This window comes from Ranitomeya variabilis, chromosome 1 (assembly GCF_051348905.1).
Source record: "Ranitomeya variabilis isolate aRanVar5 chromosome 1, aRanVar5.hap1, whole genome shotgun sequence".
Taxonomy (NCBI): domain Eukaryota; kingdom Metazoa; phylum Chordata; class Amphibia; order Anura; family Dendrobatidae; genus Ranitomeya; species Ranitomeya variabilis.
This window is the reverse complement of record NC_135232.1, coordinates 96139682-96163244: the sequence shown is the minus strand read 5'-3', so window position 1 is coordinate 96163244 and position 23563 is coordinate 96139682. Positions and strand designations below refer to the sequence as shown.

Below are 23563 nucleotides of genomic sequence, written 5' to 3'. Positions count from 1 at the left end.
CACGCCTGTATGTCTCGGGGCTGTTCAACAGTCGCAACACATGCAGGGATAGCCTAGCAAACAGGTAGTCCCTGGATGTGTTGCGGCTGTCGAACAGCCGCGAAACATGCAGCCGCTGGGACTTGAACATATTTTTTCGAGCATGTCGAAGTCACTCGGTTAGCACTCGAGCATTTTCGGATAACACGTTACCCGGACATATTCGCTCATCACTAGTGGAAACTTAACACATTTGGACTCAAGCTCTCTCAATTTAACTGGATTTATTTTTTATTACAGAATTACCCAGGTTTGTATTGTGACACCTGGAGACTGATGCACCTTTTAGTTATCACAGTAGCCCACACACTGTAATAAATGTGGAAAATCTTGCTAAATACGTCACATTTTTTCTACCTTATGCTCTTCTTTTACTTGGATTACTTTACAAACAAAACAACAGCCTTTAAAGCAAACCTGTCATCAGGATTTTGCTAAGCAAACTACAGGCACTGTTAGGTTGGCGGCGTTATACTGATTAAAATGATACCTGGGTTTATGAAATCCGTCTTGTGGTTGTTGTGTAATCTGTATTTGCAGTTAACACAGTATTTAACGTAGGAGGCAGGTGAATGAGGGATCAGTGACCTGTCATTTCAGCCCATAAGTATGAATATGGGAACAGAGCACCACCAAGGCACCCATAGGCCGCCCCGAAGCACGAGAATCTCATTAACTGCAAATATAGATTAAACAACAACCACAAGACGTATTTCAGGTATCATTTTAGTCAGTATAATGCCGCCAACCTAACGGTGCCTGTAGTTTACTTAGCAAAATCCGGATGACAGGTTTGCTTTAAAGGAGTTCTCTGGGCATATGATATTGATGACCTATCATTACGATAAGTGACCAATATCAGATAGTTGGGGGTCAGATAATAAAACACCCCCCACCAATCGGCTACTTGCAGCTCCAGTGGTGGCTGGATGTAAGCACTGGGTCCATTACAACAACGGACAGTCCAAGTTTTCCCCCCAAGGCTCATTGGCTTTTAATCCTAAAGACTGGTTACCAACATCATACAGTGTATTCCTGGAGAATGCGTTTAAAAAGACAATTCTGGTGCATTTTGCTTGGTATCTGTTCCAGTCTTCTATAGGTGTATAATTATGGTTAAAGTTAATAATCTACGACATTTATGTGCTCCTGGTTATAGCAGAGACTAGTCTACTCTCTAGCCTTCAAAATCCATTAAGTATGTGCTAATCATACTAACCTGAGTAAATAAAATAAAATAAATGATAAACGACTAGTACAAAAATACAAGAAAAAATACCAACTATACTACAGTATATAACCATGTGCTGCAAAACAAATCTGATAAATGAATATAACATTCATATACAGTAGTTAGCTCTAAGAGCAGGTTAGACACAGCCGTAAAAAAAAAAATGAATAAACAACAAGTAGAACTATAGGTAAACCATTTCCATGCTAAATCAATAGGCGATCCTGGGGTACAGTCACAGCAACTACCAGAATAAGGTAGAATCAAAGACGCTGGTGTCATGTAGAAGCAGCATTTCATAATACCAACCCTGGTGATAATCGGATGGTATGATTTATGGCAACAAAGAAATTAATCACACGAGACATTGGCTAGTTTACATAAACAAAACACCTGGTATGAAGAGGAAGAGGGATAAAAATTGCAAAGTAAAAGAAAAGGGGTTGGAAAGGATTAAAAAAAAAAAAAAAAAAAAAGAACAAAAAAAATAAAATTAAAAAAACACACAGAGACAGGGCGTCCATCTTCGGTAGTCAGACTCCGAGAGCTCATCCTCACATGTAGGCTTTCCCTTGACGGCTGGCTTAGTGGCACGGCAAACAGTGCCTTACTCAGGCATGTGTAACAGATCTGCCTTTTCCAGGCTAGTCATCTAATAATGCACATATAATCACACAAAAGAGAAAAGGAAAAAAAAAAAAAAGAAAGAAAGAAAAAAAAAAAAGAAAAAACATACAAAACCAAAGTGTTAAAATCTGTCTGTTTGGAAACATGGACATAAAAGAAAATGAATGTTCTGATTGTAGCTCAGGTTATATAAATCCTATAACAATGGCTACTGGCACTGGTGAAATACGGAGACATTGAGGCATTGTTTTACTTACACAATAGGATATAACAGGACGAGGTTATAATCACTGATCAGAAGGAACAGAAATGCTGCATACTGTGTGATAACGAGTCATTCATTATGAGAAATATGTCATATATCTAACAGCTCATATACTTATATAAGAACACATGGGAAGCCTGAGTGGACATCCTGGAGAATGGCCCTCTGCAATGTGCTCCAGTCATCGGATTTGTGGCCATCGTTGTTCTTGTTGTCTTCTCTTGTATTACCTTCTCCTGTACATGTGTAATAAAAATGCTAAACTTTCCTTCTTTATTCCCGACTGAATATAATGTACCCTACCACTTTCCAGCGATACAGGTAGGGAGCAGAAGAAGTAGGACTCATGGGACCATGAATATAAGACTCTGTTCACACTATTGATAGGTTATGTCCACACAAACATACATGGTCCATGTATGACCGGACCGACCTAAGGCCCCCTGACCCGAGCTGGAGCCGTGTACACATGTGGCAGTTAGCTCAGGTCAGGACACGCACTGTGGTCCATATGGCGACCATGCAATACTTTTGTCGCCCGCAGTCTTAGGTGTGATTTCAGTTACCGATCAGAGAGCAATAGCATCCGCAATAACGGACATGCCTTATATTATATACTAGCTGTTTCCAGCCAGCTAACGCTCGGAACGCTCATTGCTATCTAATTAACGCTGCAGGTGATTAAACTAAAGTAAATAATGACAACATTCAATAGCGCTTACGCAGGTGGTAAATTAACTTAAAATGAAGTTAATAACAATAGTGTGGTGATGTGGTGGGGGCGGGATTATGTGTGGTAATGTGGTGGGGGGGCAGGATTATGTGTGGTGATGTGGTGGGGGGGCGGGATTGTGTGTGGTAATGGGGTGGGGGGGCGGGATTATGTGTGGTAATGGGGTGGGGGGGCGGGATTATGTGTGGTGATGTGGTGGGGGCGGGATTATGTGTGGTAATGGGGTGGGGGGGCGGGATTATGTGTGGTGATATGGTGGGGGGGCGGGATTATGTGCGGTAATGGGGTGGGGGGGCGGGATTATGTGCGGTAATGGGGTGGGGGGGCGGGATTATGTGCGGTAATGGGGTGGGGGGGCGGGATTATGTGTGGTAATGGGGTGGGGGGGCGGGATTATGTGTGGTGATGTGTGGGGGGCGGGATTATGTGTGGTGATGTGGTGGGGGCGGGATTATGTGTGGTAATGTGGTGGGGGGCGGGATTATGTGTGGTGATGTGGTGGGGGGCAGGATTATGTGTGGCAATGTGGTGGGGGGCAGGATTATGTGTGGTGATGTGGTGGGGGGGCGGGATTGTGTGTGGTAATGGAGTGGGGGGTGGGATTGTGTGTGGCAATGTGGTGGGGGGCAGGATTATGTGTGGTGATGTGGTGGGGGGGCGGGATTGTGTGTGGTAATGGAGTGGGGGGCGGGATTGTGTGTGGTAATGGAGTGGGGAGCGGGATTATGTGTGATGAAGTGGTGGGGGGGCGGGATTGTGTGTGGTAATGGAGTGGGGGGCGGGATTGTGTGTGGTAATGTGGTGGGGGGCGGGATTGTGTGTGGCAATGTGGTGGGGGGCAGGATTATGTGTGGTGATGTGGTGGGGGGCGGGATTATGTGTGGTGATGTGTTGGGGGAGGGATTGTGTGGTGATGTGTTGGGGGCGGGATTATGTGTGATGTGGTTGGGGGGCGGGATTATGTGTGATGTGGTGGGGGCGGGATTGTGTGTGGTAATGTAGTGGGGGGCAGGATTATGTGCGGTGATGTGTTGGGGGGCGGGATTGTGTTGTAATGTGTTGAAGGGGCGGGATTATGTGTGATGTGGTGGGGGGCGGGATTGTGTGTGGTGATGTGGTGCGGATTGTGTGTGGTAATGTAGTGGGGGGAAAAGGATTATGTGTGGTGATGTGGTGGGGGGCGGAGCTACTGTGCAGGGGGCGGGATTAGCGAGTAATCTCGATGCCTCATATATATAGATATCATGTTCAGAGCATACATTGGCGGCACACGCATGAATAGTCTGTATAATTAGAATATGTAGAATTCCTACAAGAGTGATGCAACATAACCCAGTGTATCCACATACAGCGATAAACACAGCAAATAGGTTCACATTGTATATGAAAAACAGCGGAATCACCATATACCTTGGCACGTGATAGTGTAGCTGGCTGAGCCATTATGTACCACTAAAATACTTATGCTAACATACAGTGACCCAACAGAGCCAAAAGGGAAACCTTTCAACTGCTATGATGTGAATAGAGCTCTACGGATACAGGTCACATACAAGCTGGGAGCCTCTCATGGATGATACACCAAATGTAGGCCAACATGGAGTGTACTGGGCCTAAATAAAAACCATAAAGACAGTGTGACCCAAGGTTCAGACGGTAATACTTCAGACCATGGACTCCAATCTCAAGTACTCTACTAAAGGGATTTTACAAAAACAAAGTACATTTTATTCAATAGGTCTTAGAATAAAAATAGGTTCCACAATTGAATGTGTTAAAAAAAAAATATTCCTGTCCTGAGATAACCTTATAAAATGTGCCCCTGTGTAATTGCTGTGTCTGACTGCAGGTACATGGTCTGATCATACCACATCTGGGCAGGTGAGGAAGCAAAAGTGTATACAGACAGGACAGTATGGGATCACAGCGGATTCTTTCTGTGAGGTAAATAGGGATTTTTGTGTACTCACCATAAAATCCTTTTCTCCGAGCCATTCATTGGGGGACACAGACCCTGGGTGAATGCTGCTGCCACTAGGAGGCTGACACTGAATATTACAAAAAAAGTTAGCTCCTCCCCTGCAGTATACACCCTCCTGCTGGCTCTCAGCTAACCAGTTTGGTGCAAAAGCAGTAGATCAATAATAACATGAGAGTATATTATATCAAATTATATATGAGAGTATAGCATGTAAAAATATATATATACATAAGAGTATATGTGAAATTATATATATATGAGAGAATAGCATGTTAATTATAAAAAAAAAAAAAAGCACAAACCAATAACAGGGCGGGAGCTGTGTCCCCCAATGAATGGCTCGGAGAAAAGGATTTTATGGTGAGTACACAAAAATCCCAATTTCTCCTTCGCCTCATTGGGGGACACAGACCGTGGGACATCCTAAAGCAGTCCCTGGGCGGGAACAACATCAGATCAGACCCTGTGTAACGCTACTTACAAGTGCACCACCGCGGCCTGCAGAGTCGCCTGCCCAGGCTCACGTCTGCGGAGACAAATAAGCCCAAAATGGAGGGTACATTCATAGAATACACCACCATGTTCCAAACCACAATGGGAGGAGCATGTAAGGGAGAGATAGGAACCAATACAAGTACCAGGACACGCCTGCCAATTAGAGATAACCAAAAAAAATGGAGTACACGTCCATAACTAATTAAATATAAATGTATTAAATCCCAAGATTACAGAAACCAATAAGTTAAAGTCAGATAACATATAATGACAAATTCATTCAGCTGAAAAGGGCCAGAAAGCACAGACCAAGAAAACTAGTGTGGAACGTCCCAGACGTCTTCTATTACCGTAAAGTGCATAGTGCAATCAACTATGGGCATATTCTCCTGGGGTATAGTACAGACGTATTAGACACATTACAATGAGCCCTGTACACAAGCTCTAAAGTGTCGTATGCATTGTAAATTATCCACCAGGTTCTTACCCAAGTGCTGGCGTCAGGTAGGGATCCACACCGTTGCCCCAACGCGCGTTTCGCGTCGGCTTCGCCAGGTGAGGAAAAGAACCCATCTCTTGAGTTGCTGCCGTCTTTGAACGTACAGAGATAAAAAGATGAACTCTCAATCAACCAACCTCTTAACAGGGAGTTGGAGAGGAATCGTCCACCTCCTCGCATCATCCGCTAAATAGTGGCGATGCAGAGGGGAACTGCTCGGACGTCAAAAAGAAAGGGATCTGTACTTCTACGGGGATCAAGTCCCTGGAGGGCCGGGTTGACATCACGCCCGGCGGTAGCAGAGTATACGTAGAGGGGACACTCCATGTGCTCTTTTGATGATGGTGTGAGGAGATCGTAATTCTTTGAAGGACCCGTCGCCCAGAGTATACGTGGAGGAGACACTCCATGTGCTCATTTGATGCTGGTGTGAGGAGATCGGTGTCCTTTGAAGGACCCGTCGCCCTTAAAAAACAGTTAAACCAGGCATGGCATCTCATGACGCTTGAAGAAGAGTCTGTTTCTAGAGCAAGTCAGTTTGCGATTATTCATGGTGTTTACCACTGCGCTACCATGGTGCTCACTAGTGAGTCGCTTATCCGGACACTCGCTGTCCAGGAAAATTGCAAATGCACTACTAAGGGGTTCCGTTTTTGAGGTACCCTGCGTGATCTAGAGGAAGACCTTGTCAAATTACAGAGATTGTGGCCTAAGTGGGCGAATCGATCCTGTTCTGAGGCTCTGGCGAGCCCAGATCCAAGGCGGTGTCTGATTCATATGCGGAGTCTTGGTCCGTTTCTAGAATACATGTGGCCCCTGCTAGCCTAAAGCTTCCATGTAGGGGAGGATCTATGTATATTGGCCTTGCGAGCACTTCAAACCAGAGGGTTCAATCTCTTGTCAGAGAAGCCGTGGATTACGCCAGATGCTAAGCCCCTTGGGGGTAACTAGGTACTCTGGGAAGAGCTGGGATCGGCGGCGGTGGAGGGCTCCTGTGCTCATTTGAGCTAAGTACTCTGTTAAAGGCGGCCGGCTTCTGGCTGGTCATGACTTTAAGAGCAGAGAAAACTGGTCATGAGTCTCTTTAAACTAGGGAACCTTTAAGACCAGGGAATTCTGGTCATGTGTCTTTAAGTCCAGGGAGAACTGGACATGTACCTATAAGCCCAGCGACTATTGGACATGCGCCTTTAAGACCAGGGAATGCGGTCATGTACCCTTAAGACCAGGAAATGCTGGACGAGTGCCTTATAGACAAGGGATTGCCAGTCACTTGCTGGTCATGCGCCTTTAAGACCAGAGGTTGTAGGTCGTAAGCATTAAACAAACAGGGAACGCTAGTCCCTTTATGCTGCCAGTGCGAGCGGGGAAGGGGTGCGGAGGGAGGGATTCCTGTCTCCTTACCCGGATTCTGAGTCCCCCTTCTGGAATAGCGCTGTGTTCAGTGTGCAGCAGCCACTTCCGGATGAGCTTGTATCCGGTAATGGCAGGAGGAAGAAGATGGCCGCCGAGAATAGAGTTCTCGTCCTGAATGAGAGGCGCCTGAATAGGGAGGCGGAGCCTGAAGCGCGGCCTAGCAGGGGGTGGAGTTCTGGGTTGCGGCCTACACAAACCCGAAGCCAGGGGCTAAATTTTTGAAGCCAGCCGGCGCCAAACGAGGATAAAAAACCACCGGTTGCGCAGAGCCCTCCACCGCTCGAGCCCTGGCACTTACCCCAGTATGCAGCTTTGTTCAGCAGGTCAGAAAGTAGAAAGAGATCCTGTGCTGTTGCTGCTGTTTGGACGGTGCAGGGATAAGAAAAGTCCTCAATCCATCGTCCGTTAGGAGGTGGAGAGGAACCGTCCGCCTCCTTGTACCATCCGCTTTTAATAGTGGTGGTGCAGTGGGGGCTGCTCAGACGCCACGCTGGAGAGTGCCTCTGAACAGCCGAGGGTAAAACCTGGTGGGCAGGGCTGATGTCCGGCAATAAGCCTGGCTGCAGAAGAGGATACTGGAGGTACCAATCCAGTGCTCGTCTGATAAGGGAGGGGGGAGATCGGTGCCCTTGAAGGGGCCCGCCGCCCCTAGAATCAGCTCAGGCAGTGGCTTCCCACGTCGCAGGAGTGGATACGGAGAGGTAAAACTCCTGTTCTCGCCTGTTGTTGGTCCGGGGAGATCGGAACCATGAAAGGATCCGTCGCCCTATTCGTCAGTTGTAAAGGTAAAGAGAGATTTTGGGGTCTGAATGGCAGACCAGTCCATGTGCCTCCTACGGACACTAAGCAAGAACTGGTTAGCTGAGAGCCAGCAGGAGGGTGTATACTGCAGGGGAGGAGCTAACTTTTTTTTGTATCACTTAGTGTCAGCCTCCTAGTTGCAGCAGCATACACCCACGGTCTGTGTCCCCCAATGAGGCGAAGGAGAAAACAAGTTTTTAAACAGGCAGAGAAATGTTTTTCCTAAGGGTACTTTCACATTGCATTCAGGCACCAGTTCAGTGGCTCCGTCGAGGTTTAAAGGGATTGTCCAGCCTCTGCAGTTCCTCAATATTGACTGCAGACTTGTGAATCCTCACATCCCGCGCCCTGCACGCTGTGAGGACTATCTGGTGCTGGCACTGGAAGCGTCGGCGATTTTCATCCTTCCAGCCACGCTCCGACTACAGTGTGTCCGGCCTCGCTCAGCACACTTGCATCAAGAGAGGCAGCGCCCCATCTATTCAGCAGCAGAGAATCCTCACTGTGCAGAGTGCAAGCGATCTGAGAATCCACAAGTCTGCAGTTACATAGCCTAAGGCTGGACAACACCTTTAAGCCTCAGACATGCTCCCCTGCAATCCTCATTCACTGTGTTACACTGTGTGTCCTGAGCTCAGCTAACAATCCTAAAAAATGTAATCATCAACCCAGACAGCTGCAAGATGTCCAGCACTACTACCGTCCTGGACTTTTACACTGTGTGCAGAATTATTAGGCAAGTTGAATTTTGATCACATGATACTTTTTATACATATTGTCCTACTCCAAGCTGTTCAGGCTTGAGAGCCAACTACCAATTAAGTAAATCAGGTGATATGCATCTCTGTAATGAGGAGGGGTGTTGTCTAATGACATCAAAACCCTATATAAAGTGTGCTTAATTATTAGGCAACTTCCTTTCCTTTGGCAAAATGGGTCAGAAGAGAGATTTGACGGGCTCTGAAAAATCCATAATTGTGAGATGTCTTGCAGAGGGATGCAGCAGTCTGGAAATTGCCAAACTTTTGAAGCGTGATCGCCGAACAATCAAGCGTTTCATGGCAAATAGCCAAGAGGGTCGCAAGAAGCGTGTTGGGCAAAAAGGCGCAAAATAACTGCCCGTGAATTGAGGAAAATCAAGCGTGAAACGAAACAGCCAAGATGCCATTTGCCACCAGTTTTGCCATATTTCAAAGCTGCAACGTCACTGGAGTAACAAAAAGCACAAGGTCTGCGATACTCAGGGACATGGCCAAAATAAGGAAGGCTGAAAAACGACCACCTTTGAACAAGAAACATAAGATAAAACGTCAAGACTGGGCCAAGAAATATCTTAAGACTGACTTTTCAAAGGTTTTATGGACTGATGAAATGAGAGTGACTCTTGATGGGCCAGAGGCTGGATCACTAAAGGGCAGAGAGCTCCACTCCGATTTAGACGCCAGCAAGGTGCAGGTGGGGTACTGGTAATTGCTGGTATCATCAAAGATGAACTTGTGGGACCTTTTCGGGTTGAGGATGGGGTGAAGCTCAACTCCCAGGACCTACTGACAGTTTCTGGAAGACAACTTCAAGCAGTGGTACAGGAGGAAGTCGGTATCGTTCAAGAAAAACATGATTTTCATGCAGGACAATGCTCCATCACATGCCTCCAACTACTCCACAGCGTGGCTGGCCAGTAAAGGTCTCAAAGAAGAAAAAATAATGACATGGCCCCCTTGTTCACCTGATCTGAACCCCATAGAGAACCTGTGGTCCCTCATAAAATGTGAGATCTACAGGGAGGGAAAACAGTCCACCTCTAGGAACAGTGTCTGGGAGGCTGTGGTGGCTGCTGCACGCAATGTTCATCGTAAACAGATCAAGCAACTGACAGAATCTATGGATGGAAGGCTGTTGAGTGTCATCATAAAGAAAGGTGGCTATATTGGTCAAAACATTTTTGAGGTTTTGTTTTTGCATGTCAGAAATGTTTATTTCTAAATTTTGTGCAGTTATATTGGTTTACCTGGTGAAAATAAACAAGTGAGATGGGAATATGTTTGGTTTTTATTAAGTTGCCTAATAATTCTGCACAGTAATAGTTACCTGCACAAACAGATATCCTCCTAAGATAGCCAAATCTAAAAAAAAAACACTCCAACTTCCAAAAATATTAAGCTTTGATATTTATGAGTCTTTTGGGTTGATTGAGAACATAGTTGCTGATCAATAATAAAAATAATCCTCTAAAATACAACTTGCCTAATAATTCTGCACACAGTGTATATAGCAGCTTCTAGCATGATAGAGTTTACCGGAAGCGGGTAAACAAACCAGAGAAACTAATCCTATGCTAGGTTTAAGGGGTTGCCGCTATTTTGTTATTGGTGACCTATTCTGATGACATCAGATCTGTGGTCGGCCGATACCCAGCACCTCCATTGTTTGGCTGTGGCTCAATCAGTGTACAGAGAAGGAACAGCACAGCTCCATCACACTGCTTGGTGGCCACTGCAGGTACTGCAGCTCAGCTCCTACTGAACTGTACGGAAGCCGTGCTGCAGATGTAATATGTATATCCATCTACTATGTACATAGGGCCACCAATGGACCTGGGAACAGCTGAATTATGGGGGTCCCGAGTGTCAGACCTCAGCCAGTTATTGCTGACCTGAAGAAAAGTCATCAATAAAGTAGTGAACAACCCCTTGAAGTGCCAAGTAAGCATAATTGCTAGATTTTTTATTGCTACTACATAGGACTAAACATTACTTTTTGCATATAAAATTTGATGTAAAGCAAAACTGTCCAATGTCGGAGATCTCTCAAAACTTATGCACTGAAAAACTGGGTGTAACAACCAATCAAATTATTTCCCAAGTTTCAAAACGTTTTCCAACGAAATAATCTGAAATCTGAGGACGTTCTATTGGCAACTTCTACATTTTTTTTCTTTGCACCAGTTTTGGTCAAACTTCCTTAAGCACAATACATTTATAAATCTATTGGTGAAATAGACTCAGCAGTGCATATTCTTGGTTGTGTGATATTCAGAAAATGGATTATCTGCCATGTCTTTCGTCACCGGACATCGGAACAGCTTAGATTAAATGACTACAATGACAACACTGGAGAACATCACAATGGTGCCGGCGGTGTGGAGCCAACACTTCATGATGCCGTCAGTCACGTCCTCATACCAACTGCTTATAAGAACCCTAATTTACCCCTGGAAATAAAATTCACTTCACTCTTTGATAAGATGTCAGTGATTGAAAGAAAGAAAAAGAAAAAAAAAAGAAAAGGTATAAACACAGAAAAAAAAAAAGAAAAAACAACCATTAATTTTAGTAGCACATAATAGGGCAATATAATAGTCAAAATGCAATGAAAATTCTAACTTTTTTGGTATTGTCAAAATTGCAGACCCAGGGGATTGCAGCAGCAGGGGCTGCTCTGCGACACTAATATAGGGCTATAGATAAAGGTCTCTCTGAACACTGCAGCGTTATATCTGGGATGTAAGTAGACTCTCACCCTCCGCTTGCAGCCTATGTCCTAGATCAGTACCTGGGGACTAAGGAGGACACAAGGGCCCATATTGTTTTGAAAGGATTTAGTGCATTTATAAGTATGGATGTGCTCTTCTGATTTCCTAACATCTACTACAGTGTCCCCTTCTCTGCAGACCAGTCTCATCGTCTTACTATACATCCTTTGGCTGTGCACTTGTACATGTTCACACAGTTTTATTTGGAAAAATATCTGAGCCAGTGAAAAGAAGGAAAGCCCTGACTGTATTGTAATATGACAGGCCATACATAATATACTCTTACTGTGGTCTACAATACATGTTACACAGGGTACTTGAACATCATAAATGGGGGGCTGTGCTTGTAATCACCATCTATAATCCCAGAGGACCACTGGCAAGCACTCACTCTGGCAGGTCCAGTCTGTCTAAGTATATAGGCGGCTATTCATATCTCCCTGGTAGCAGCTGGTAAAGGAGCATCTGATGGAAACCTGTCTCTACAAAATCAGTTGTTGGAAGGGGGCCTAGTGAGCCGGACTGTCATATTACAGGGGCTGCTCTAAAGCAATCCCCAGCCAAATGGCTGCATAAATCGGAACGCAGTGCACGGACTGATCGGCAGTTCTCCCAACCCGAGCGTTACAACTTCATGTATTTCTGTGCAGCTGCGACGCTTGGGTCAGGAGAGCTGCCAGCCAGTCCAGGCACCACGTTCCAATCTTGGTCTGATTTATAAAGCCATCTGACTGCACCCTAATGAGGATTAACGTAGGATAGACAGGAAATAATGTGAGGGTGACAATGGTATGTCAAAGAAAAACAACATTTAGGAGAGGAGGGGGATATCCATGTACTGTGACTCCTTACAGATGACGCTATCAGGGATTTCCCTCCATCTAATCCTCGCCTCTGTGCAATATGATATCTACAGGTCTATATACTGGGGTAATAAGGGGTTTATTACAGTGGATGTGTGACTATAATAATATCAGCATGCGGGTACAGGAGAACAATCCATACATTTCCGCTCAGTGTTACACTAAGGCTACGTTCACATTTGCGTTGCGTCAGGCGCAGGTTCGGCGGCGCATGCGTCATGCGCCCCTATATTTAACATGGGGGCGCATGGACATGCGTTGTCTTGCGTTTTGTGACGCATGCGTCATTTTTGGCGCAAGCTTCAGGGCGCAGAGGACGCTGCATGATGCATTTTTTTTGCGCCGAAAATCATGCCAGAATTGGACGCATGCGTCACAAAAAGCTGCGTTTTGCATGCGTTGTGACGCCGACGCTGCGCCGCACAATGCAAATGTGAACGTAGCCTTAGGCACATTTCCAGGAACGTCTCAGCCTACAAATGTATGTCTATCCGCATATACATATGACTGCGGGCAATGACCAGTTGTTACATAATTATAGAATATCATATACAGACATTGTATGTGGTGGGAGATCAATACTCACCTTCTGCACATGGGACCACTATGAGGGCTCTGTCAATAAAAACCGTGTTGGTAAGATGCTGGGCCACGCCGACACTCGAAGGGTCACCAAACTTAATATAGCATACTTTGGAGGAGAAAGCAAGGGGCGCATTGCTGGAAGACAAAAGGAGGAACAATTAATCCGATCCGTGTTACCTTTGTTAGGAAAAATTCACAACAGTGTATATAAAAAAAAATGATTTTCATCCTGGAAAAATGGATGATTTTTCATCTGTATTGACATCTGTATGTCTGCTCTTTACATCCGTATGGCATCAGTTTTTCTACTATTAGTTAATAAAATGTATGAGATTACGGTAAATACAGTTTCCTATTTAAAGGGAATCTGTCAGCAGGATTGTGCACAGTAACCTACACACAGTGTCAGGTCGGCGTCATTATACTGATTACATTGACACTTTGGTTGATGAAATCCGTCTTGTAGTTGTTGTTTAACCCCTTCATGACCTTGGGATTTTCCGTTTTCGTTTTTCGCTCACCTCCTTCCTAGACCCATAACTTTTTGATTTTTCCGTCAATATGGCCATGTGAGGTCTTATTTGTTGCGGGACAAGTTTTACTTTTGAACGACATCATTGGTTTTACTATGTCATGTACTAGAAAATGGGAACGAAATTCCAAGTGCGGTAAAATTGCAAAAAAAGTGCAATCCCATGCATGTTTTTTGTTTGGCTTTTTTGCTAGGTTCACTAAATGTTAAAACTGACCTGCCATTATGATTCTCCAGGCCATTACGAGTTCATAGACACCAAACATGTCTAGGCTATTTTTTATCTAAGTGGTGAAAAACAATTCAAAACTTTGCTAAAAAAAAAAAAAAATTGAGCCATTTTACGATACTCGTAGCATCTCCATTTTTCGTGATCTGAGGTTGGGTGATGGCTTATTTTTTGCGTGCCGAGCTGGCGTTTTTAGTGATACCATTTTGGTGCAGATACGTTCTTTTGATCGCCCGTTATTGCATTTTAATGTAATTTTGGCGTTTCTAATTTTTTTCTCGCTACGCCGTTTAGCGATCAGGTCAATCCTTTTTTCTATTGCTAGTTCGGGCGATTCTGAACGCGGCGATACCAAATATGTGTATGTTAGATTTTTTTTTTTTATTATTGTTTTATTTTGAATGGGGCAAAGGGGGGTGATTTAAACTTTTATATTTTTTTTTATTTATTTCATATTTTTAAAACATTTTTTTTTTTACTTTTGCCATGCTTCAATAGCCTCCATGGTAGGCTAGAAGCTGGCATAGCCTGATCGGCTCTGCTACATAGCAGCGATCATCAGATCGCTCCTATGTAGGTGAATTGCAGGCTTGCTATGAGCACCGACCACAGGGTGGCACTCACAGCAAGCAGGCATCACATGGTTAGTGTGCCAATAATACATTTTCTTCTTGTTATTCAGCTTGGAAAACAATCCACATTAAAATGGCGCCCGCCACATTTGCGCAATAGCAGCTATAGGTGTATATAGAGGTGATCGATAGCTGCTACTGCGCATGGGCAGGAGGCGCCATCTTACTGGAGGAGAAAAACAAAATCCTCCTCCAAGATTGTAAGCAGTCCACAAAGCAGGGTCCATACAGGCGTAGTTGGGGAGTTTAGGGTATAAAAAGCCTGCCTGCCGCACAGTGCCCTGGTCTCAACCCCACCGAACTAGAACAGGGATTGTGAGCCCGGCCCCTCCAACACCAGCGTCTGACCTCACAAAGGATCTCCAGGCTCAAGGAACAAACTTCCCACAATCTCCAAAATCTTGTAGAAATCCTTCCCAGAGGAGTAATTGCAGTTACAGCTGCAATGTCGGAGGGCAACTCCATAATAATGTGTGTGGATAAAGAATCGGAACATGAGCTGCACATTACTCCCTGCGGTATTATGAGCTGCGCATTACCTCTGCGGTATTATTAGCTGCACATTACTCATGCGGTATTATGAGCTGCACATTACTGAGTCCTGCGGTATTATGAGCTGCACATTACCCCTGCGGTATCATGAGCTACACATTACCCCTGCGTTATTATTAGCTGCACATTACTCATGCGGTATTATGAGCTGCACATTACTCATGCGGTATTATGAGCTGCACATTACCCCTGCGGTATTATGAGCTGCACATTACTCCTGCGGTATTATGAGCTGCACATTACTCCTGCGGTATTATGAGCTGCACATTACCCCTGCGTTATTATTAGCTGCACATTACTCATGCGGTATTATGAGCTGCACATTACTCCCTGCGGTATTATGAGCTGCACATTACTCATGCGGTATTATGAGCTGACATTACCCCTGCGTTATAATGAGCTGCACATTACCCCTGCGGTATTATGAGCTGCACATTACCCCTGCGTTATAATGAGCTGCACATTTTCCTGCGTTATAATGAGCTGCACATTACCCCTGCGGTATTATGAGCTGCACATTACCCCTGCGGTATTATGAGCTGCACATTACCCCTGCGGTATTATGAGCTGCACATTACCCCTGCGGTATTATGAGCTGCACATTACCCCTGCGGTATTATGAGCTGCACATTACCCCTGCGGTATTATGAGCTGCACATTACCCCTGCGGTATTATGAGCTGCACATTACCCCTGCGGTATTATGAGCTGCACATTACCCCTGCGGTATTATGAGCTGCACATTACCCCTGCGGTATTATGAGCTGCACATTACCCCTGCGGTATTATGAGCTGCACATTACCCCTGCGGTATTATGAGCTGCACATTACCCCTGCGGTATTATGAGCTGCACATTACCCCTGCGGTATTATGAGCTGCACATTACCCCTGCGGTATTATGAGCTGCACATTACCCCTGCGGTATTATGAGCTGCACATTACCCCTGCGGTATTATGAGCTGCACATTACCCCTGAGGTATTATGAGCTGCACATTACCCCTGCGGTATTATGAGCTGCACATTACTCCTGCGGTATTATGAGCTGCACATTACTCCTGCGGTATTATGAGCTGCACATTACCCCTGCGGTATTATGAGCTGCACATTACCCCTGCGGTATTATGAGCTGCACATTACCCCTGCGGTATAATGAGCTGCACATTACTCCTGCGGTATTATGAGCTGCACATTACGCCTGCGGTATTATGAGCTGCACATTACTCCTGCGGTATTATGAGCTGCACATTACTCATGCGGTATTATGAGCTGCACATTACCCCTGCGTTATAATGAGCTGCACATTACCCCTGCGGTATTATGAGCTGCACATTACTCCTGCGGTATTATGAGCTGCACATTACTCCTGCGGTATTATGAGCTGCACATTACTCCTGCGGTATTATGAGCTGCACATTACTCATGCGGTATTATGAGCTGCACATTACTCCCTGCGGTATTATGAGCTGCACATTACCCCTGCGTTATGAGCTGCACATTACCCCTGCGTTATAATGAGCTGCACATTACCCCTGCGTTATAATGAGCTGTACATTACCCCTGCGGTATTATGAGCTGCACATTACCCCTGCGGTATTATGAGCTGCACATTACTCCTGCGGTATTATGAGCTGCACATTACCCCTGCGGTATTATGAGCTGCACATTACTCCTGCGGTATTATGAGCTGCACATTACTCCTGCGGTATTATGAGCTGCACATTACCCCTGCGGTATTATGAGCTGCACATTACTCCTGCGGTATTATGAGCTGCACATTACCCCTGCGGTATTATGAGCTGCACATTACCCCTGAGGTATTATGAGCTGCACATTACTCCTGCGGTATTATGAGCTGCACATTACTCGTGCGGTATTATGAGCTGCACATTACTCCTGCGGTATTATGAGCTGCACATTACCCCTGCGGTATTATGAGCTGCACATTACTCCTGCAGTATTATGAGCTGCACATTACTCCTGCGGTATTATGAGCTGCATAGTACTCCTGCGGTATTATAAGCTGCACATTACCCCTGCGGTATTATGAGCTGCACATTACTCCTGCGGTATTATGAGCTGCACATTACCCCTGAGGTATTATGAGCTGTACATTACCCCTGCGGTATAATGAGCTGCACATTACTCCTGCGGTATTATGAGCTGCACATTACCCCTGCGGTATTATGAGCTGCACATTACCCCTGCGGTATTATGAGCTGCACATTACTTCTGCGGTATTATGAGCTGCACATTACCCCTGCGGTATTATGAGCTGCACATTACCCCTGAGGTATTATGAGCTGTACATTACCCCTGCGGTATAATGAGCTGCACATTACTCCTGCGGTATTATGAGCTGCACGTTACCCCTGCGGTATTATGAGCTGCAGGAGGGGGTGTACATTACTCAGTCGGCAGGTACCATAGCTACTGCATGTTTGGGCGCAGTTGCCTATAGCAACCACCCTGTATCAGTCATGGCGGACACACAGGCTCCTCCTCCTGAGCACAGAGCGGGAGGCGCCCCGGGCCCTGTATATCACACCCTGCTTCTATATAACGGACTATCACTATGTACAGGACACAGCCGCCGGGAGCGCACTCACTCGGGAGGGTAAAGCCGCAGCTCTTCCACGTCTCCCAGGAAGGAAAAGAGTGTCCGCATCTGCTCGCTGGTGACGGCGGCGGACAGGTTGGTCACCTGAATGACCGCGGTCCGACCGTTGCTCATGGCGGGGGCAGAGTCTGCACCGAACCGAAGGAGCCAACACCGGAAACCAGCCGCCTAACAACACCGACCAACAAGTGCAGGGGTCCAAGCGGCTAGAGCGGCACCGGAAGACGCGCGCCCTGCTCCATTCCCACAGCGCTCTCTAGTGGCCAGGCTGAGAAATGCGGAGGACCGGTGATTGTAGAGAGTGGGATGTGCTGCTCAGTCCCTGATGGTGGGCTGTGAGGCTGCTCATGTGTCCCGTCATATCTCACCGGAATAACACTACACTTAGGGTATGTGTCCATGTTCAGGATTGCATCAGGATTTGGTCATGATTTTCCATCAGTATTTGTAAGCCAAAACCAGGAGTGGAACAATTAGAGGAAAAGTATAAAAGAAACATATGCACCACTTCTGTATTTATCACCCACTCCTGGTTTTGGCTTACAAATACTGATGGAAAATCCTGACCAAATCCTGATGCAATCCTGAACGTGGACACTTACCCTAAGGCCAGTTACACACGTCCAGACAGGGCCGGACTGGGACTAAAATTCAGCCCTGGCATTTGAAGTCACACAGGCCCACTTGTCACATGGTGACTGTATAAGTCTACGTTCACATTTGCGGTCATCGCCGCATGCATCATGCGCCCCTATATTTAACATGGGGGCGCATGGGCATGCATCGCACTTGCGTTTTGCGCCCCATGCGTCATTGCGGCGCACGCGTCCGGGCGCAGAGGACGCAGCAAGTTGCATTTTTGCTGCGTCCAAAATCAATGAAAAAAAGGACGCATGCGGCGCAAAACGTAGCGTTGTGCATGCGTTCACATTTGCGTTGTGCGTTGCGTCGCCGACGCTGCGGCGCACAACGCAAATGTGAACGTAGCCTAATATCTTTGTACACTTGTAGGCTACAAGAAGTGAGTGGAGTGTAACACGACTATATAACATATAATTACAGCTGTATCCAGCATTACAGCTCAGCCCCCATAGAATGTAATGCAGCCAGCCCCCATAGAATGTAATACAGCCAGCCCCCATAGAATGTAATACAGCCAGCCCCCATAGAATGTAATGCAGCACAGCCCCCATAGAATGTAATGCAGCACAGCCCCCATAGAATGTAATGCAGCACAGCCCCATAGAATGTAATACAGCCAGCCCCCATAGAATGTAATACAGCCAGCCCCCATAGAATGTAATGCAGCACAGCCCCCATAGAATGTAATGCAGCACAGCCCCCATAGAATGTAATGCAGCCAGCCCCCATAGAATGTAATACAGCCAGCCCCCATAGACTATAATACAGCACAGCCCCATAGAATGTAATGCTGCACAGCCCCCATAGAATGTAATACAGCACAGCCCCCATAGAATGTAATACAGCCAGCCCCCATAGACTATAATACAGCACAGCCCCATAGAATGTAATGCTGCACAGCCCCCATAGAATGTAATGCAGCACAGCCCCCATAGAATGTAATGCAGCACAGCCCCATAGAATGTAATACAGCAAGCCCCCATAGAATGTAATACAGCCAGCCCCCATAGAATGTAATGCAGCACAGCCCCCATAGAATGTAATGCAGCACAGCCCCCATAGGATGTAATGCAGCCAGCCACCATAGGATGTAATGCAGCCAGCCACCATAGGATGTAATGCAGCCAGCCACCATACAATATAATGCAGCACAGCCCCATAGAATGTAATGCAGCACAGCCCCCATACAATATAATGCAGCACAGCCCCATAGAATGTAATGCAGCACAGCCCCATAGAATGTAATGCAGCACAGCCCCCATACAATATAATGCAGCACAGGCCCATAGAATGGAATGCAGCACAGACCCATAGAATATAATGCAGCACAGGCCCATAGAATGGAATGCAGCACAGGCCCATAGAATGGAATGCAGCACAGGCCCATAGAATACAATGCAGCACAGGCCCATAGAATATAATGCAGCACAGGCCCATAGAATGGAATGCAGCACAGCCCCATAGAATATAATGCAGCACAGCCCCATAGAATATAATGCAGCACAGGCCCATAGAATGGAATGCAGCACAGCCCCATAGAATATAATGCAGCACAGGCCCATAGAATATAATGCAGCACAGGCCCATAGAATATAATGCAGCACAGGCCCATAGAATGGAATGCAGCACAGGCCCATAGAATACAATGCAGCACAAGCCCATAGAATATAATGCAGCACAGGCCCATAGAATATAATGCAGCACAGGCCCATAGAATGGAATGCAGCACAGGCCCATAGAATACAATGCAGCACAAGCCCATAGAATATAATGCAGCACAGGCCCATAGAATGGAATGCAGCACAGGCCCATAGAATGGAATGCAGAACAGGCCCATAGAATACAATGCAGCACAGGCCCATAGAATATAATGCAGCACAGGCCCATAGAATATAATGCAGCACAGGCCCATAGAATATAATGCAGCACGGGCCCATAGAATATAATGCAGCACAGGCCCATAGAATGGAATGCAGCACAGCCCCATAGAATATAATGCAGCAGAGGCCCATACAATGGAATGCAGCCAGCCCCATAGAATATAATGCAGCAGAGGCCCATAGAATGGAATGCAGCCAGCCCCATAGAATATAATGCAGCAGAGGCCCATAGAATGGAATGCAGCACAGCCCCATAGAATATAATGCAGCACAGGCCCATAGAATGGAATGCAGCACAGGCTCATAGAATGGAATGCAGCACAGGCCCATAGAATACAATGCAGCACAAGCCCATAGAATATAATGCAGCACAGGCCCATAGAATGGAATGCAGCACAGGCCCATAGAATACAATGCAGCACAGGCCCATAGAATATAATGCAGCCAGCCCCATAGAATATAATGCAGCAGAGGCCCATAGAATGGAATGCAGCACAGCCCCATAGAATATAATGCAGCACAGGCCCATAGAATGGAATGCAGCACAGGCTCATAGAATGGAATGCAGCACAGGCCCATAGAATACAATGCAGCACAAGCCCATAGAATATAATGCAGCACAGGCCCATAGAATATAATGCAGCACAGCCCCATAGAATATAATGCAGCACAGGCCCATAGAATATAATGCAGCACAGGCCCATAGAATATAATGCAGCACAGGCCCATAGAATGGAATGCAGCACAGCCCCATAGAATATAATGCAGCAGAGGCCCATAGAATGGAATGCAGCCAGCCCCATAGAATATAATGCAGCAGAGGCCCATAGAATGGAATGCAGCACAGCCCCATAGAATATAATGCAGCACAGGCCCATAGAATGGAATGCAGCACAGGCTCATAGAATGGAATGCAGCACAGGCCCATAGAATACAATGCAGCACAAGCCCATAGAATATAATGCAGCACAGGCCCATAGAATGGAATGCAGCACAGGCCCATAGAATACAATGCAGCACAGGCCCATAGAATATAATGCAGCCAGCCCCATAGAATATAATGCAGCAGAGGCCCATAGAATGGAATGCAGCACAGCCCCATAGAATATAATGCAGCACAGGCCCATAGAATGGAATGCAGCACAGGCCCATAGAATACAATGCAGCACAGGCCCATAGAATATAATGCAGCACAGGCCCATAGAATGGAATGCAGCACAGCCCCATAGAATATAATGCAGCACAGCCCCATAGAATATAATGCAGCACAGGCCCATAGAATATAATGCAGCACAGGCCCATAGAATATAATGCAGCACAGGCCCATAGAATGGAATGCAGCACAGCCCCATAGAATATAATGCAGCAGAGGCCCATAGAATGGAATGCAGCCAGCCCCATAGAATATAATGCAGCAGAGGCCCATAGAATATAATGCAGCACAGGCCCATAGAATGGAATGCAGCACAGCCCCATAGAATATAATGCAGCACAGCCCCATAGAATATAATGCAGCCAGCCCCATAGAATATAATTCAGCAGAGGCCCATAGAATGTAATGCAGCACAGGCCCATAGAATGGAATGCAGCACAGCCCCATAGAATATAATGCAGCAGAGGCCCATACAATGGAATGCAGCCAGCCCCATAGAATATAATGCAGCAGAGGCCCATAGAATGTAATGCAGCCAGCCACCATAGGATGTAATGCAGCCAGCCACCATAGGATGTAATGCAGCCAGCCACCATACAATATAATGCAGCACAGCCCCATAGAATGTAATGCAGCACAGCCCCCATACAATATAATGCAGCACAGCCCCATAGAATGTAATGCAGCACAGCCCCATAGAATGTAATGCAGCACAGCCCCCATACAATATAATGCAGCACAGGCCCATAGAATGGAATGCAGCACAGACCCATAGAATATAATGCAGCACAGGCCCATAGAATGGAATGCAGCACAGGCCCATAGAATGGAATGCAGCACAGGCCCATAGAATACAATGCAGCACAGGCCCATAGAATATAATGCAGCACAGGCCCATAGAATGGAATGCAGCACAGCCCCATAGAATATAATGCAGCACAGCCCCATAGAATATAATGCAGCACAGGCCCATAGAATGGAATGCAGCACAGCCCCATAGAATATAATGCAGCACAGGCCCATAGAATATAATGCAGCACAGGCCCATAGAATATAATGCAGCACAGGCCCTTAGAATGGAATGCAGCACAGGCCCATAGAATACAATGCAGCACAAGCCCATAGAATATAATGCAGCACAGGCCCATAGAATATAATGCAGCACAGGCCCATAGAATGGAATGCAGCACAGGCCCATAGAATACAATGCAGCACAAGCCCATAGAATATAATGCAGCACAGGCCCATAGAATGGAATGCAGCACAGGCCCATAGAATGGAATGCAGCACAGCCCCATAGAATATAATGCAGCACAGCCCCATAGAATATAATGCAGCACAGGCCCATAGAATATAATGCAGCACAGGCCCATAGAATGGAATGCAGCACAGCCCCATAGAATATAATGCAGCACAGGCCCATAGAATATAATGCAGCACAGGCCCATAGAATATAATAGAAGTAAGAAAAAACAAAGTCCAGCTCACCATATCGACATTCCCGGAGGCTCGGAGCACGGAACCGCTGTGTCAGGGCGTAGGCAAACATGAAAGGAAAAGAATCCAGCTCAACGATGCAGTGAAAGATCCGTAGCTTTATTTCACTTCAAAATAGCGTGTGAGGACAAAACATCAGCACATTAAAACCAAGATCAACGCGTTTCCGGTGACTGAGCACCCTTAATCATGATACCTGGTATGTGTCATGTCTCATGCTTATATACTGATATCCGGTCATCACACCGGTATTGTGATTAGTTTAAATAAATCAATTCAATAAAGTAGATGCACATGGACATGACACAACAAACGCTATTTAAAATCAAGACAAATGTTCTAGCTGAGTGAATACAAGAAAAATACAAGAAAATACAGAAAAATGACAAAAGATGGACAAAAAATGAAAAAAACCACATATGATAATTAAATAAATATAGACCTAAGTACAAAATTACATTTAGAACTGTAGAAAATGCTAATATAATAATCTAAATAGAATGTACCTGATGCAATCACAAATTTTGGACGAGACATAAAATATGATATGTTAACAGAGAACACATTAGTATTGAGACTTGAGTATATTTTATGTCAAATTTCATAAATATTTAATTTGATAAGAAAATGATACAAAAAATGTGGTTTGAGGAGGGACACGAACTTTTATATATATCAGTAAATGCTTGCTGTGTACGGAGGTGCGAAATGCAAGAGGAGCTCATTAACGGCAGAGCTACAGGCTTTTTCAGTGCCGGAAT

General features: G+C 45.7%; 1 protein-coding gene across 2 annotated transcripts in view; it reads right to left on the bottom strand.

Annotated features, from left to right (window-relative positions):
• Nucleotides 1–18048, bottom strand: part of SREK1 (splicing regulatory glutamic acid and lysine rich protein 1) — a 79140-nt gene extending 61092 nt beyond the window's left edge. The window contains exons 1-2 of one of the 2 annotated variants that reach the window (XM_077286426.1): nt 17620–18048; nt 13069–13202 (exon numbers count right to left, since the gene is read on the bottom strand). In XM_077286426.1, coding sequence (XP_077142541.1) covers nt 13069–13202; nt 17620–17744 — 259 coding nt within the window. In that variant the 5' untranslated portion in view covers nt 17745–18048. The remainder of the gene's footprint in view (nt 1–13068; nt 13203–17619) is intronic. The other variant, XM_077286435.1, reaches the window with a different exon arrangement.
• Between the last annotated feature and the right edge of the window lie 5515 nt (nt 18049–23563).